This window comes from Tursiops truncatus, chromosome 4, assembly GCF_011762595.2.
Source record: "Tursiops truncatus isolate mTurTru1 chromosome 4, mTurTru1.mat.Y, whole genome shotgun sequence".
Taxonomy (NCBI): Eukaryota; Metazoa; Chordata; class Mammalia; order Artiodactyla; family Delphinidae; genus Tursiops; species Tursiops truncatus.
Window position 1 is genome coordinate 95,488,701 of NC_047037.1, and position 17,136 is coordinate 95,505,836.

The window sequence follows — 17,136 nt, forward strand, 5'->3', positions numbered from 1 at the left end:
TACTGTAATGGCCTAGGGTTCATAGGAAAATAATGAGACAGGTGGTTACAAGAAACGGAAAACACAAAATGGTATGAGCCACACTTGGATATTGTATTCTTGGCTATTGTAACTTAGATACTGGATATTGTATTATATAATTTCTGGGACCGATACAAGTTTAAGATTTATATTCACATTTTATTGTGAGACCAGTGCTTTGTGGGTACCTGTAATGCCTTCACTGTCACGATCCTTTAGTGAAACAGAATAAACTCTCTGATGTCTAAAACTGTCTGTGAGTTCCATGGGGTTCGTAAATAACACTGAAACCTCATGACTCGCAAATAATTCACAATTCATACTTTTGTTGATGAACAGTTTAAATAACATAAATAGAATACAATTTGGAAAAGTGGAGGGGTTCATCTTTGTTTTCAGTATGTATTGAACAAAATGCAAAACTTTGTCAATAAACTGACCAATTTTTGTGTATTGTAGCTGGTTCCCTATCTCCAGTCAAATCTCACTGGGTTCCAGAATTTAGAAATCCTGAACTTCAGAAATGGCAGTATTGTGGTGAACAGCCGAATGAAGTTCGCCAAGTCTGTCCCTCCTAATGTCACCAATACTGTATACGTGATTCTGGAAGACTTTTGCACCACTGCTTACCAAACCATGAACTTGGCTATTGATAAATACTCCCTCGATGTGGAATCAGGTAATGATATTAAATACTATGGTGGTTTCTTAGTGGAACCTCGTTATTATTCTTGTGTAGTTTCTTCTACACTGAGTCAAGATGAATTCAATACTTATAGGTAAAAGAGTACTATGTCTGACAAATTTTCCACGTCTTGATAATTAGTAAAATATCTCTTCCAAGGATGTCAATATCATTCTCTTTTCAAAAGGATTGTCCACACTTGGCTTTACATGTTTACCTCCCATTTCCTTTTCTACCTGCTGTATCTGGCTCTCTATTTTACTTATCCATGGATCTGTTCTTATTACATCTCTACGCTGCCAAGCCCAATAGCTTTGGCCTTTCTTGCCTTCTATGTTATTTTCCTACGTTGTTTTATCAATTTCCATTATTGTAAGCCTAATATAAATGTCAGTAACTCTCCACATTTCTATATGCAGATCAGACTTATCTTCTGAGCTCCAGAATCAATATGTAACTATGTACTTGATTATCTCAACTTGGATATATACTATGTATATCAAGCTTAGACTAAGCCCTTAGGCTAAGACTGAGCCCTTGTTTTCCATATCTGCATACCTTCCAACTAAATTTACCTCTCTCAGCTTTACTATCTTGATAAATGGAAGCTGTATCCACTCAGCTACTGAAGCCAGAAACCTGGAAAGTCATTCTGATATCTCAGTTTCCATCACCCCTTTCAGTCACTCACAAACTGACATTGATTCTGAATTCTAAATATATCTCAAATCTATGTGTTTTTCTCTGTCTTCACTTCCCCTACTTTAGGCCAAGCCATCATCATCTCTCATTTGGACCAGTTTCTCCACTACCTCTCTTTTTCCCGCACTCCCATACCTTCCCATTCATTCTCCAGACAGTAGCCAGGGTGCTCTTTCTAAATAATCAGATTATTTCACTTTTCTGCTTGAAATACTTTCAATGGCTGCCTGGTTCAGTAGCCACAGGCCTGGTCCCTGTCTTCTTCCCCAGTATCGTCCAATGAAACTAACTTCTTTTCTCACTATGTTCTAGTCAAATTAGCTCGTTTTGGGTTCCTTAGATTTCCAAAACTTATCTTGACTTGAAGCTTTTTGCACATACTGTCTTCTTTGCCTGAATCTCTTTCCCCTCTTGGCTGACTTCTGCTTACCCTTTATGCCTCAGTTCAAATGTCTCTTCCTCAGGACTTTCACTGACTCACCCATAATCTAGGTTGGTTCTTTTCCCTCTGTAGAGTTTATAACTATTGTAATCATGGTAACTTATGCACATACTTGCTAAATAGCTATTTTGCCCAGTTGAACTATCCACAAGGACTGAGACTTTATTTTATTAACCACTTGGTAGCCAAAACCTCGCACAGTGTCTTGCATGTAGAATGTACTCAAAAATACTGTGAATGAGTGAAATGAACCATTGTTTTTATTTGGAAGACTTGGATGCAGAGGGTACTGCTGGATCCTCAAACCTTTGTTCTTTTTTACCTTCTATATACCAGAGGACAGTGGTTTTGCTTAGGAGTAAGGTGGAATGTCTGGGTTTGTGTTTCTCCAGTGCTTTTCACTCTCAGACTGGTTTGGAAGCCAGCCCTATTCTTTAACCGGGAAAGAAGCAAACATTCTTTCCTTTGAAATCCTTGAAGGACCGTTATTCACTGAAAGTGAGGAAAATGATTTAGCTAATCCCCCTATAGCCAAATCTTTTGCCACTTGAGTTCTTTAAGGACATTTGCACATTCTTTGCCATGTGGTGTAGTGGAAGAAGCAATTAATTATAATTTGGAAGGCCTGATTTCTTGCCTCTGCTCTGCCATTTATTATTTGTGTGATCCTAGGTGAGCTGTTTTATCTCTGAGCCTTACTCCCTCATATAGCAAATGGGGATAATGTTACCTGGCCTGTGTATTTCATGGGGCTATTCTAAGGATTAAACAAATAGCATGTATAAAAACATTTGACTAGCCATACAAATGCAAGCAGTGATGATTATAAAACTTTTGCAAAAGTCTACCCACTTCTTCTTCTTTTTTTTTTTTTTTGTGGTACGCAGGCCTCTCACCGTTGTGGCCTCTCCCGTTGCGGAGCACAGGCTCCGGACGTGCAGGCCCAGCAGCCCTGGCTCACGGGCCCAGCCGCTCCGCGGCACATGGGATCTTCCCGGACCGGGGCACGAACCCGTGTCCCCTGCATCGGCAGGCGGACTCTCAACCACTGCGCCACCAGGGAAGCCCTACCCACTTCTTTTTAAAGGGAAGTACATAAATAAGTGCATTTACCTCAGTTTTGTATGTAACTCACATGTCAGCTCTATGCCAAATCATCCAGGTTTATAGGGTCACCTTGTTCCTTAATATTCAAATGAATTTGCATTAGTCTCTCCCGTGTGCAGTGTAAAACCTGCATCCATGGCCCTCAACCCCTAATATCTCTAGGAATTATCAGGGAACTTAACTGTCTCTTAATCATCTCCAGCTCTGATTTCCTTCTGCTGAATTTCCAATCTCACATTTGTCTTGACCCTTGTGGTTGTTCTTTATGTTAATCCAACACAGATCATGGTCCCATGTTTTTACTTTCCCAAAGTACCTCTAACACAAGGCAGTTGATTCCATCAGGTATTTGTTGATGATATGAGGGTGATGGAGGAATTTTTATTGTAGCACAGGAGATTACTGTTAGGTGTAAATATCCAAAAATTTCTCAGCCACCCTTTCAAGGGTGTCTTTTAATGGACAATTTTTTCTCCAGGACTAAGTCAGCTACCATGTTACTCTGGCCACTCTGGCTGTATTTCCAGACCTTCTTCACATTTCCTCTACTCTCATTCTCCGGGACCCATCAATCCTTCTCTTAGCCTGTCCCTGGAAAACCAGAGTGTAATTCATTCTACAGTTTAGATCCCTGTCTCCCATCCCAAGATTAGCTCCAAGTCTACCTTTGTTTTCCCATAAAGTCATTAAAGTACTCTTCCAAACAAAGAGCTATCTATTCTGGGCCTCCACCTTTAACCTGCACAAAAGACTAAAAATCAACTTTAAAACTCCAGTCTTTTATTCACATGATTAAAATATTGGTCTTGGTCTCTCTCCTTGATCCGGGATCAAAAGGGAGCAGCATGTATCTTTTTCCTCTTATGGATTCTGTTTTTCCTTTCCCTAGACACTCACCCACACCCATGGAATGGTCACAAAGTTTTAGAATTTTTAAATAGAATTTTCCTATTTCTTGTATATTTTTAGTTAAAAACCTTCAGATTAAACTATTATTTTATCTGAAGGTTGGCTAAAGATAAGACTGACTTGTCTCTTGCTTAATTTGTTTTAACATGTAGTGTCTCAGAAATTCTTGAATTTCCATCAACAAAGGGGGACTGTGCAATATCATCCTTCCCACCCCCTATATACACTTCTGTACCTCACTGCTAGGCCAGGATTAGATTATTTTCTGATTAAAAAGTCACAGAATGAATACCAGGGTAAGGATGTGAAGACTTAGGAAATACACAGTCGAGTCCTGCTGTGTATTTCCCTTGTAGAAACTGCCATCTGTCAGCACATTTGTGTGCTCTTCTTGTTATATGAGCATCTTATTATTGGTCTCCTGTATTAGTTTCCTAGGGTGCTGTAACAGAGGATCACAAACTGGGTGGCTTCTAACAAAAGAAATTTATTCTCTCATAGTTCTGGAGGCTAGAAATCCAAATCAAGGTGTTGGCAGAGCCGTGTTCCCTCTGAAAGCTCTAGGAAAGAATCCTATCTTGCCTCTTCCTAGCTTCTGGTGTTCACCAGCAATCCTTGACACTCCTTGGCTTATAGATGCATCACTCCAGTCTCTGCTTCTGTCTTTATATGGCCTTCTTCACTGTGTGTCTGTGTCTCTGTGTCCAAATTTCCCTCTTCTTATAAGGATACCAGGTATTGGACTAGCAGTAACCTAATCCCGTATGACCTCATCTTAACTTGATTACATTTACAAAGACCCTATTTCCGAATAAAGTCATATTCTGAGGTTCTGGGTGGACATGAATTTTGGGAGGATACTATTCAACCCAGTATCTCTCCCCATTCCTACATAGGGCTAAGAAAGATCAGCCGCGGAGATCCTACAAACTCCAAGGCCACAGATTCGTGCAAAATGTCTTTAATTTTCACAGTAGCAAGGAAATCATTGACTCTGAGAGCAATATTAATTTATCTGGAATATCTGGAAACTGAGAGACTATGCTCTTTGTTTTTTAACCTCCCCTTTGTCTTCTGGCTAATTCTTATGCTTTTTCATACAGATGAGTTTATGGGTCATTTACAGTTATTTCCTCTTTTTGTGGTATCCTTGTCACCATTTGCAATTCAGAGATTGTCACTGACCAGTGAAGAACATACAGTGGAACCATGGTAGGATGGAAGGCCCATCCATGGTCAATGTCTTTTATCATTTTTGACTGGTTTGTGTGTCCTAATTAATTTAAGAAAATGTCACTTTCTCTCATCCCATCAATGAAAAATGAAATCACTGAAGCTAAAATACTGTTGGGAATGGCCTGAGGAGGTGCAGGGCTGATTTGTTTTTCTGACATTAGCTTTCACTAATCTCCAATGTTCTTAGGCTGCTCTTATTGGGCTATACGCATCCCTGAGGCTTCCACCAGTTCTACTCTGGATACTGTCTCTCCATCCATGTTCTCGGTGGGGTGGGCTGGGGGTGGGGCATGTAGCATCATGTGCAGCGTGGAGGAGGATGACAGAAGGATAAGGTTGGTGGAAATGAACGGTACTGAAAACTGTTTAATTTAGATCTACAATTACATGGATTTTAAAGCTTCTACATGCTTCCTACATAAAACAGGTAGAGGCTCACCCAGGTCATTGGGTTTTATGGTTTGGCTCTGAGTTTCAGAGAAATTTGACAAAAGCTCATCAATCAAGGATGAATCAGAAATTTTTTGTGGTGTGGATGGTGGTGTTGTATTTCAGTGATTCAGGAAGGGGATTGGATGTTCCCGGTACTTTGGATGGGGGAGCCGTAGTGGAGGGGTTTCATGTACCCCAATTCCTGTGTTTTGCCTTTCCTTGTATCGTTTTCTGGTTTGCTTGATGTTTTAGGTGATCAAGCCAACCCTTGCAAGTTTCAAGCATGCAATGAATTTTCCGAGTGTTTGGTCAACCCCTGGAGTGGAGAAGCAGAGTGCAGATGCTACCCTGGGTACCTGAGTGTGGAAGAACTGCCCTGTCAGAGTCTCTGTGACCTACAGCCCGACTTCTGCTTGAATGATGGAAAGTGTGACATCATGCCTGGGCATGGGGCCATTTGTAGGTATGCTATAGTTAGAGATTTTGGCTTCACAAGATTAGAGATACTTCCTCTGAAGAAAAGGGATCTGCGCCTATAATGTTAGGACGATCACAGCAATATTTATTATAGAAGTTATATCTAGGAAATAGATGGGTGCCATCGAGTCCTCCTGTGAGGACTGAGTCAGTTCATAGGCCTGGATTATACCCAGTTCAGTGGGTTATTTTATCTTATGCTCTTAGGGAGCTGTAAGAAAAACATTGCCTAGTGTCCTACAGAGAGTACTTAGAGTAGTTGGGGATTTTTGTGTTATGGTTCTTAGTGGTGATAACAAGGCAATTGGTGATCAAATTAGGTTTAGGCATATGATCGACACTTTACACTGTATCTGAAACAGAGTTGTTTTATTGTTCTATTTGAATTATGTTCTTAACAGCTTTGGGCTGCTCTTGGTCCTACTGAATATTCAAAAATAAAGAAAAGCAAGTATTTAAAATTGTGACAAATATATTTTAAGTATCTAAGATCTATTTTTTAAAGGTAGAAGCAAAGAAAATGCAGCAGGCAAATGAGCAGATTCAGGTAGCCTTCCCTGGTCACTCGCCTTAAAAAGAGCAGAGCAAATCAACCTCCCAACCACATCCAACCAAAGTCACATGGTGTGAAAGGAGAGAATGCTGAGAATAAGCCAGGGAAACATCAATAAGAGGACAATTTGTGAATTTCAAAAAGGGCAAATGTTGGCATGGATGCCAAAAACAGAAGAAATAGTTGGAAATGACTCACACTTTTCTATGTGTAAAGTTTAGCTAGAAAACTAAGAGGAAAAATAGTCTCTTGATTTCCAGAGAAATGAATATGATTTTGAAAAGCAGTGATTGCTGCTCTGGGAATTGAAGATATTTTTGCACAAGTGGGTGGCCTTGTGGTTTGGAGGATCTCTGCAGTGTGATGGAAGGACGTGAGGAGTCTAGGGACCTGGGTTCTAGACCAGCTCTGTTGCTGACTAATTGTGTGATCCAACACCAGTCGTTTTCCTTCCCGGGCCTGTTTTTCATTATCCATAATAAGGAAGTTGACTTTCTTTAAGTCTAGTCAGTCTTTTATTCAGTCTTTACAAGTAGTCATTGAGGACCTCCTGGGTCTGTGCCAGGTCTCATGCATAGCCTTAAATCTTACCGTTTAACCTCTTTACTGAAGCTTCATGTGGTCAGCATTTATTTCTCTACCTGTTCTCAGTCCCACTGTAGGTTCTGCTGTTACTTGTTACTTTCAGCAGAGTGATTCCATTTTGGGGCTTGGTCACTTCTCGTTCCAGGTGCCGGGTGGGCGAGAACTGGTGGTATCGAGGTGAGCACTGTGAGGAGTTTGTGTCCGAGCCCTTGGTGATAGGCATCACCATCGCCTCCATGGTTGGACTTGTCCTCATTTCTTCTGCTTTCGTCTTCTTCCTCATCAGGACTCTTCAAGCTCGATATGTTAGGAGAGAAAGAGAGAGACCCTTCAGGTAAGTACGGAAAATTGCTCTCTGATAGACTAAAATATTCCTTTTATTCATTCATTTTGTACTTCCTGTGTGCCAAATACTGGAAAGGATCAGCGTGGAGGGGAGAGGGCTATAAAGTTGAATAAAGACAGGGTCCCTGTCCTCAAAGTGTGTCAGATTGGAAACAAACATAAGCAACAGTTTGAACACGCTGCTAGGGTGCCTAGATGAAGAATGAATTTGTTTTGCCTAGGGGAGGACATCTTAGAAGTTTTAATGATGGCTATGGTATTTAGCTGGACCAAAGAGTAGATGTTTGCTGCAGGGGGTGGGTGGGAGACGTTCTAGCTAGTTGCATGAACATTAGCACAGTCGGGGAGGCACGCATGAATCTCACTGCACACTGAAGGTCACGGTGGGGGAGGGGTTGGAAGGGTGATAGAGATGAGGGGAGGCCCTATGTGAGGACCAGATCTGTTAGTTCCTTCCCCTTTGGCTCATTCCAGTGGTAATTAGCCAGACTTTAAATCTAGATAAGAATCTGACAAGAAATGGAATCTGGTTCTCTTTTTAGTTGAGCATAGCTTCATTAACAAAGGAAATAAAACTGGTTCTACTTGCTAGACTAAGCGATCCAAGGACCTTTTGAGTTGTAATATGATCACAATCCCGGGCTGTACTTTGTTTCTGTGCTTCCAGGTCTGCTTCGGGTCTAGGTTACCTCCCCTCATCCTCTGGCTTAGGCCCAGGAGACACCTCTCCTAGGTTCCTAGAGCACCCAGGACATAATTCCATATTGTTCTTATACTTTGTATTGGGTCTGACTTTGCATTAGACCGCAGTCTCATTCTGGAGAGATTCCAACAATTCTTTGTACCATCAGCATCTAGAATGTTCCTAGGCATATAATCAATGCTCAGCACATATTTGTAGACCTGAAATGAATTTAACTGAAGCCCATTCTCCCCTGTATTTCTATTTCTAGTAGATTCTTTGTGTGGTTTATCTACCCTGGGAATAATGGAGCTGTATTCATTTAATGAAATACTGTTGGCAGACACATTTCCCCATCAGCATTTATTGGGTGCCAGGCACTGTGGGGCAAATAAAGATGAAGGAGACTTGGAACAGTTCCACAGGCACTTACCAGATAGTTGAGGAGATAATAATGATAACACGTGGTAAATAATTTTTGAGATTGATCTGGATATTTTTCACAGTCACCTCTCCTCGTCCCCCATTGGTATCCAGTTAGCCTCCTTTTCTTCCTCAACAGAAATCTTGCTCCAGGTTAATAGTCTTCCAAGTAGTTGAGCATCCAACGAAGAACCTGATTCAATCATACTTTTCTTTTTGTGGCTCCAGCAGGCAGCCTGACAGCCTCTCGTCTGTGGAAAGAGCTGTAAAGCACAACCCCGTGTTTGAAAGTCACGGGGCTGATCTCGAGCAGTACGAAGGACCCTACCCTCAGCGGCCCTTCTACAGCTCCACAGGCAGAGAGATGATTGCTGGTCTGAGCAGGGAAGAAATCAGACAAATGTATGAGAACAGTGAGCTTTCCAGAGAGGTAGGAAACTTGGTTTTTCTGTTGCTGCTCTTCTGGGTGTGTGTGTGTATGTGTGTGTGTGTGTGTGTGTGTGTGTACAGTAGGTTGCAAGAAAGGTTGAAAATTATTTCATGATTAGTTTTTTACCTCATGCTATCTCCCAGTCGATGTGATATGTAGAGGGTATACAATTCTGCGCTGTCCTTATTTCCCACCCAGTGGGTCCTTTATCATTAATAGCAAATGCTCTCTCCCTCCACCCCCCCTCCTTAGAAATATATGTCTGGGTTATTCAGAGCAGTTCATGTAGTAGCCACACCTTCCATTTTTCTGAAAAGGCCATTGTTTTCTATAGCTCTCCCCTGGATAGTTCAGAAAGCCACAATCTCTTATAAAAATTAGACCTCTTTTTTAAAAAGCTGTTAAAGTTTTTCTAATGCAATGTAGAAAAACTTTCTTTTCCTTTTCTTTCTTCTTCTTTTTTTTTTTAAAGGAAATTCAAGAAAGAATGAGAATTTTGGAACTGTATGCCAGGGATCCTGAGTTTGCAGCTTTTGTGAGAGAACATCAAATGTAAGCGTTAAGTTTGCCTTAGAGTTAGTGCCACAAGCATGAATACTTAATTCCTGTCCCTGTGACATGGGTTTTGTTGGTAACCAATGTTTGTTGAGTTCTTTTCAATTAATACACATCCACACAGATTACCTCATTTATTCCTCCTAATGCCTTTATAAGTTGAATGTTTCTTATTTAAGTTTTATGAATGAGGAAAGGAAACCTCAAAAAGATGGAGGGACTTACTCAAGATCATGATGACAGCAAATGCCGGAGAAGATTGAAAACAAAAGACACTCTGTTCTGGCCTAGAGCTCCCTGGCTCTGTCATATTTTCTTATTAATATAGATGTCACCCATTTGAATAGCTGTAAATCCTCACATATTTTAACATATACTTCCTTTTCCATCTCTGTAGATACTTTAAAGTATGCTTTGAATGAGACAAATCTCATTAAAGTGTGTCCCTTGCTTTTATTAAGTTCATCTTTTCTTTTTTTAAAAAAAAAATTGGGGGGGGCTATAGTTGTTTTACAATGTTGTGTTAGTTTCTACTGTACAGCGAAGTGAAGTAGAGTTCCCTGTGCTATACAGCAGGTTCATTTTACTTTTCAATCTACCTTTTTCCATTACTTTTTTTAGCATGCATTTTGGGCAAGTGTCTGTAGTTTTTTTCCCCTTGTTCCTCAGGATCCATAACCAGACTTAGGTTACAAAAATACAATAATCTTGTAAAGAGAACATTTATAGATGTTACTTGAGTGTAGTGGGTGGGATTATAATTTGGCTTTGATATTTGGTCCTACAGCTGCCCTCACAAAGGTGCTTCCTCATGGATGGGTCTCACCCAGGCCAGGTGATGGCACCAGGTTTTTAGAAGAGAAAAACCAGAGCAATTCATGCCTGCTTATAGCAGAAATTGATAAAGGGTCAGGATAACACATGTGGTTCTGATTGGAACCTCTGCCCCTTTGTTCCAAATCCCCTTTTTCTGATAGACAGCCCCTCATGCATGGTTCCTCTGATAGGAAGGGACAAATTGACATCAAAGGAAACTAAAGAAGACGCTTTTCTAATTCCATTTGCATGGTAGAGACTCCTTTAAACATCTGACTTATTAGCCCATGGGAGTTGCTGCCAACCTTGCTTGAATGCTATCAGAGCAATATTACTGGGACTCTGCCTTTTAGACCAGGATACCTGCTTATCTCGGCATCTCTAGCCAGCAGATGGCCTATGGCTCCACTTCCGTGGTATCCAATAGAAAGAACGTGACTGATGTTTTTTATCTTTCCTAAGCCCCTCAGAGCCATCTGCGTTCCATGAATTACAAATGCATCTCATCTAGGCTAAGAAATCCAAAGAAAGGATCCAGGAGAGCCTAATTAGGGACAGACAGATGGACTACATGTTTCACTTTCTTCTGGTAAACTGTTTGGCATTAAAATTATTTAAAAATTCATGTAACAAAGAAGATTTAAACAAGAAGATCCAGTGAAACAAAAGAATGTTCACACAGACACTATAAGGGGGTTGTTCACAGTGGGAAGATGGCATTGAAAAAATGTTAGGTACATAATCCATACAACATTTTCAGTTTTCACATAGTCCGGAGTTTTCATCTACCAGTAGCTCAAGAAAATATTAATGGGGAACATATGTTTATGTATGACTGATTCACTTTGTTATAAAGCAGAAACTAACACACCATTATAAAGCAATTATACCCCAATAAAGATGTTAAAAAAAAAAAAGAAAATATTAATGGGCTTGATTTAGGATTCAGTAAAAGTATTACATAGTCTCTGTAGATTGGATTCTTTTTTTTTAACTTAGCAAAGCACAGGACAGCTTTCCTGCAAAGAAAGAAGGTATTGGTGATTTTAGGACTATAGCTTGATGATATATTACAACAAAAGTGCATTTCAGTACATTCTGGATTTTTTCCAATTAATTCCTCTTTGTTTTTTTCATGGCAGGGAAGAGCTTTAACCAAAACTATTTTGCAACTGATTAGAAGCCTAGAGAAGATGGAGATCACTCATTACCTACGTCATATAATTAACTTGGGTTTGGAACTCTGTTGAAAGAAGCGTTTTCTATCAAAAAAATTAAATTTGGGACACAAATATTTTTTTCTAGTTTAAAATTTTAGAATATAGTAAGAGATGTGATGGTTTTTATACCCACAAAGACCAAAAGCTGTACTTAAAGGGAATCAAAACTGTATGGGGCTTCCCTGGTGGCACAGTGATTAAGAATCCACCGGTCAATGCAGGGGACATGGATTCGAGTCCTGGTCTGGGAAGATCCCACATGCTGCGGAGCAATGAAGCCCGTACACCACAACTACTGAGCCTGCTCTCTAGAACCCGCAAGCCACAACTACTGAGCCCATGTGCCACAACTACTGAAGCCTGTGCGCCTACAGCCCATGCTCCGCAACAAGAGAAGCCACCGCAATGAGAAGCCCACGCACCACAATGAAGAGTAGCCCCCATTCGCCGCAACTGGAGAAAGCCCACGCACAGCAACAAAGACCCAATGAAGCCAAAAATAAATAAATAAATAAATATGTTTTAAGGGTATTTGTTCACATTTATGTGCCCTAAAGTCCCATTTACTTTACATAATAAAACAAGTGCAGGTTTTACATGATTTTATTCCCACCTCTTCTTTTTTTTTTTCTGCAGTATCTGGTCATTATGGCTTGGCTGCTCCCCTCCCCCTGCCTTTTACCACATAGTAAATTTTAATATAGTTGAACGACGCTGACTTAATATTACTTCTGACAAAAAGATGTAAATTGCATAAATATTCTTTGTAGGCTCTCAAACCATGTTGGCTCAAATACGATACCTGATTTAGTTATTTACTTGCATGCTTGTTTTATAAGTTTGCCTTCTTCCATTTCATGAGTTTTAGGCAGCTGGTATCTTTGTGTCATTTCCATGTTTTCAATAATGGATACTTTGACATCTATTAGCCCGTGAGTTGAATTTTCATTTTGAAATGGGAAAAGAAGGTAACATATTTACTCCATAAGAAAACTGCTGATTTAGGAGAATAAGTTATCTTTATTAAATTGAGATATTTTAGCCAAGAAAAATATGGGTCTTTTTTTTTTTCTCTTAAGATGTTTGTAACAATTCCCAGTAGGATGGGTGGGGCCAGCCTTTCAGATTTACAATCCAGCTGCAGTGAGTTATGCATCCTAGCTCATTCTATTCCCAAGTGTGCAATGAATGCAGAAAAATGGTGTGAAGGTCCCAATCCTAAAATCAGTTGCATTGTGTTCCACAGAAGATCCTGGCTAGAGGTGGGAAGGTGGGAGGGTACTAGAAAGTAATTGAAGTAACGAATCTACCTAGAAATTTTCTTGAGTCATGCATTTTGTAAAACCTTATACTGTCCCTATGAGTTAACAAGATACAGGTTAAATCACTCCCCTCGGGGTAATAAGACACAAGTTAGAACACACAATTTGTAGCTACAGCCAGGTTTAAATGATTCCTTACCCTGACTTTTTTTTCTTCACATATATAATTTCTTCTTTAGTGATTAAGGGAATAAATAGGAAAAATGTAACCATGATATCAGAGAATAAAGGTATAATTATTTATGTATTCAGACTGTGTGATGATTCTGAAGTGACCATAATATATGTTCAATGTGGAGTATGGATAATGAAGGATTTTTCTTTTTCATCTTGTTTATAATGACACTGTACATAAAGTATGGGTCAGATAAGCTCATGTTACTGTACTGTTTGCTTGAAATGCTCTAGTCTTAATACTAGCTAATTAGAAATAAAAATTTAACAGTCTTTATGTATATGAAAGGTTTTTTCTCATGTATATAACTGTGCCATTTTCATTATTAATAAACTTCTCTTTCAAGAATTTCCCTACATTCTTTTTGTCAATTAGAATAAAACATTGTAGATTGTAGCAGTAGTTCAGTTGTAATTACCACTCAAAGATACACCTACCCAATGTGAGCATGGTGTGGGAAAGATAATCATTCTTTGATTAACCTTTGTGTAGTGAGGATCTTGGAGAATTGGAGACAAACCCAGAGCCCGATTGTTGCCCCCAATTTTGTTGATAGTTAATAATGCTGAGTTATTATTTGGCCTCGCTTGAACTTTAGTCTTTTAAAGTCTTAGAAACTTTCATTTTTTCCTCATTTGCTTAAGGCAGGGGTGGAAGGAAAGCTGGATGGAGTTGATTAAAGAAAGATTAGGGGTGAGTAGCTAGCACCAGCTGTCTTGTAACAAGAGATGGAATTGGTGTCCTGTCTTAAAAGAGAACAAGAAGACATAAACGTGGTATAACAGCAGTATGATGCAAGTTTGCATGGGAAGGTCAGCTACCACTTACTTAAGCATCAGCATCAGAAACCTCAACTTTGTTTTTTTTTTCCCTATGTTTGCATGTTGTTTTGCTGGCAAGAGGCCGTGAGGAAGTCCTAAATGAGTCTTAGGAAAGAGAAGGATGGTCTTGATTTGACTCTAAAGACTGTATTAAAAAAACACAAAGTTGGAGAAATGTGTCCAATAAATGCCTATTGATAGATTAATTAGTGACCTAATTTTAGAAGAAACAGTGAGTAATAACCCTGTTTTTAATAAGTCTGGTCAGGACAAGCCTGAGTTACTCTTAGGTCATGTGTTCACCACGCTGGTCCACTTTCTAGGTTCTTTGGAATGTATGTCTCTTCTGAGCTAGTCCTTGATGGACTGTGTCCCATGACGTTTAAGTTATCCTCTCACCAAAACACACACATATCTTGTGTTTCACTTTTTTTGTCTGTACAAATGAATCCATGCTAATATAATAATCAATATTAAGGAATCATGCTTTTCCAAGTAATATGAATATTGTATGTAGGATTTCTGGGAGTAATTTATTATTCCAAATGAATAACTCTGTCAGTATTGCACTCACCATGGCAGGTTTGGGGAAGAATCTGCATATTTTAAGCAGGTGGGCCTTTGAAGAAACCTCCAAAACCCCCCCCCTGTATTTTATGCCTTTTTCTGTACCATTTATATGCTTCCACTCCACTATTCACCACGGCTGTGTTGTAATTTTTTATTTATGTCATTGACCTCCCACTAAACTGAATTCTTTGATGTTGTGGCCATATCTTGCTCATTTACTACTCACGAAACCAAAGAGTGCTTGAGGCAGAGTTGTTCTACAATATTCAGTTAGCTTGAGATAATGGGTCATATGTGTTTAATGACTAGCAAGCAGATTAGGTGCAACTATGAGTGGTTTACAAACCATTTTTAAATAAGTAGTTTATAGAGATTTAAAAAGAACCCTAGGTTAGAGAGGGGGAAGATGCCGGAAGAGAAAGACGCGGAGATCATCTTCCTCCCCACAGATACATCAGAAATACATCTACACGTGGAACAACTCCTACAGAACACCTACTGAACGCTGGCAGAAGACCTCAGACCTCCCAAAAGGCAAGAAACTCCCCACGTACCTGGGTAGGGCAAAAGAAAAAACAGACAAAAGAATAGGGAGGGGACCTGCACCAGCGGGAGGGAGCAGTGAAGGAGGAAAGGTTCCACACACTAGAAGCCCCTTCGCGGGCGGAGACTGCGGGTGGCAGAGGGGGAACGCTTCGGAGCCGTGCAGGAGAGCACAGCAACACGGGTGCGGAGGGCAAAGCGGAGAGATTCCCGCACAGAGGATTGGTGCCGATCGGCACTCACCAGCCCGAGAGGCTTGTCTGCTCACACGCCGGGGTGGGCGGGGCCGGGAGCTGAGGCTCGGGCTTCGGTCGGAGCGCAGGGAGAGGACTGGCGGCGTGAACACAGCCTGCAGGGGGTTAGTGCGCCACGGCTAGCCAGGAGGGAGTCCGGGGAAAAGTCTGGACCTGCCGAAGAGGCAAGAGCCTTTTTCTTCCCTCTTTGTTTCCTGGTGTGCGAGGAGAGGAGATTAAGAGCGCCGCTTAAAGGAGCTCCAGAGACGGGTGTGAGCCGCGACTAACAGCGCTAACCTCAGAGACGGGCATGAGACGCTAAGGCTGCTGCTGCCGCCACCAAGAAGCCTGTGTGCGAGCACAGGTCACTCTCCACACCCCCTCCCGGGAGCCTGTGCAGCCCGCCACTGACAGGGTCCCGGGATCCAGGGACAACTTCCCCGGGAGAACGCACGGCGGCTCAGGCTGGTGCAACGTCATGCCGGCCTCTGCCGCCGCTGGCTCGCCTGAGCAAAGAACAGACGCCCTCAGGCGACCTACACGCAGAGGCGGGGCCAAATCCAAAGCTGAATCCCTGGAGCTGTGCGAGCAAAGAAGAGAAAGGGAAATTTCTCCCAGCAGCCTCAGGAGCAGCGGATTAAATCTCTACAATCAACTTGAGGTACCCTGCATCTGTGGAATATCTAAATAGACAACGAATCATCCCAAATTGAGGAGGTGGACTTTGAGAGCAAGGTATATTATTTTTTCCCCTTTTCCTCTTTTGGTGAGTGTGTATGTGTATGCTTCTGTGTGAGATTTTGTCTGTATAGCTTTGCTTTCACCATTTGTCCTAGGGTTCTGTCCGTCCATTTTTTTTTTTAACTTAAAAAAATTTTTTTTAATAATTATTTTTTATTTTAATAAATTTATTTTATTTTACCTTACTTTATTTTATCCTCTTTCTTTCTTACTTTCTTTCTACTTTTTCTTACTTTTATTCTGAGCCATTTGGATGAAAGGCTCTTGGTGTTGCAGCCTGGAGTCAGTGCTGTGCCTCTGAGGTGGGAGAGCCAAGTTCAGGACACTGGTCCACAAGAGACCTCCCAGCTCCACGTAATAACAAATGGTGAAAATCTCCCAGAGATCTCCATCTCAACACCAACACCCAGCTTCACTCAACGACCAGCAAGCTACCGTGCTGGACACCCTATGCCAAACAACTAGCAAGACAGGAACACAACCCCACCCATTAGCAGAGAGGCTGCCTAAAATCATAATAAGTCCACAGACACCCCAAAACACACCACCAGACGTGGACCTGCCCACCAGAAAGACCAGATCCAGCCTCATCCACCAGAACACAGGCACTAGTCCCCTCCACCAGGAAACCTACACAACCCACTGAACCAACTTTAGCCACTGAGGACAGACACCAAAAAAAACGGGAGCTACGAACCTGCAGCCTGCAAAAAGGAGACCCCAAACACAGTAAGATAAGCAAAAGGAGAAGACAGAAAAACACACAGCAGATGAAGGAGCAAGATAAAAACCCACCAGACCTAACAAATGAAGAGGATTGGCAGTCTACCTGAAAAAGAATTCAGAATAATGATAGTAAAGATGATCCAAAATCTTGGAAATAGAATAGACAAAATGCAAGAAACATTTAACAAGGACCTAGAAGAACTAAAGATGAAACAAGTAATGAAGAACAACACAATAAATGAAATTACAAATACTCCAGGAGGGATCAATAGCAGAATAACTAAGGCAGAAGAACGGATAAGTGACCTGGAAGATAAAATAGTGGAAATAACTACTGCAGAGCAGAATAAAGAAAAAAGAAGGAAAAGAACTGAGGACAGTCTCA

At 40.9% G+C, this 17,136-nt stretch overlaps 1 protein-coding gene across 2 annotated transcripts in view; it reads left to right on the top strand.

Moving 5' to 3' along the window:
• Positions 1 to 13,389, top strand: part of IMPG2 (interphotoreceptor matrix proteoglycan 2) — a 74,094-nt gene extending 60,705 nt beyond the window's left edge. The window contains exons 13-18 of one of the 2 annotated variants that reach the window (XM_033855873.2): positions 481 to 700; positions 5,787 to 5,997; positions 7,295 to 7,483; positions 8,828 to 9,029; positions 9,502 to 9,581; positions 11,543 to 13,389. In XM_033855873.2, the coding sequence (XP_033711764.1) occupies positions 481 to 700; positions 5,787 to 5,997; positions 7,295 to 7,483; positions 8,828 to 9,029; positions 9,502 to 9,581; positions 11,543 to 11,555 (915 nt within the window). In that variant the 3' untranslated portion in view covers positions 11,556 to 13,389. Of the gene's footprint in view, positions 1 to 480; positions 701 to 5,786; positions 5,998 to 7,294; positions 7,484 to 8,827; positions 9,030 to 9,501; positions 9,586 to 11,542 lie in introns of those variants that run through there. The other variant, XM_033855874.2, reaches the window with a different exon arrangement.
• Positions 13,390 to 17,136: the final 3,747 nt, after the last annotated feature.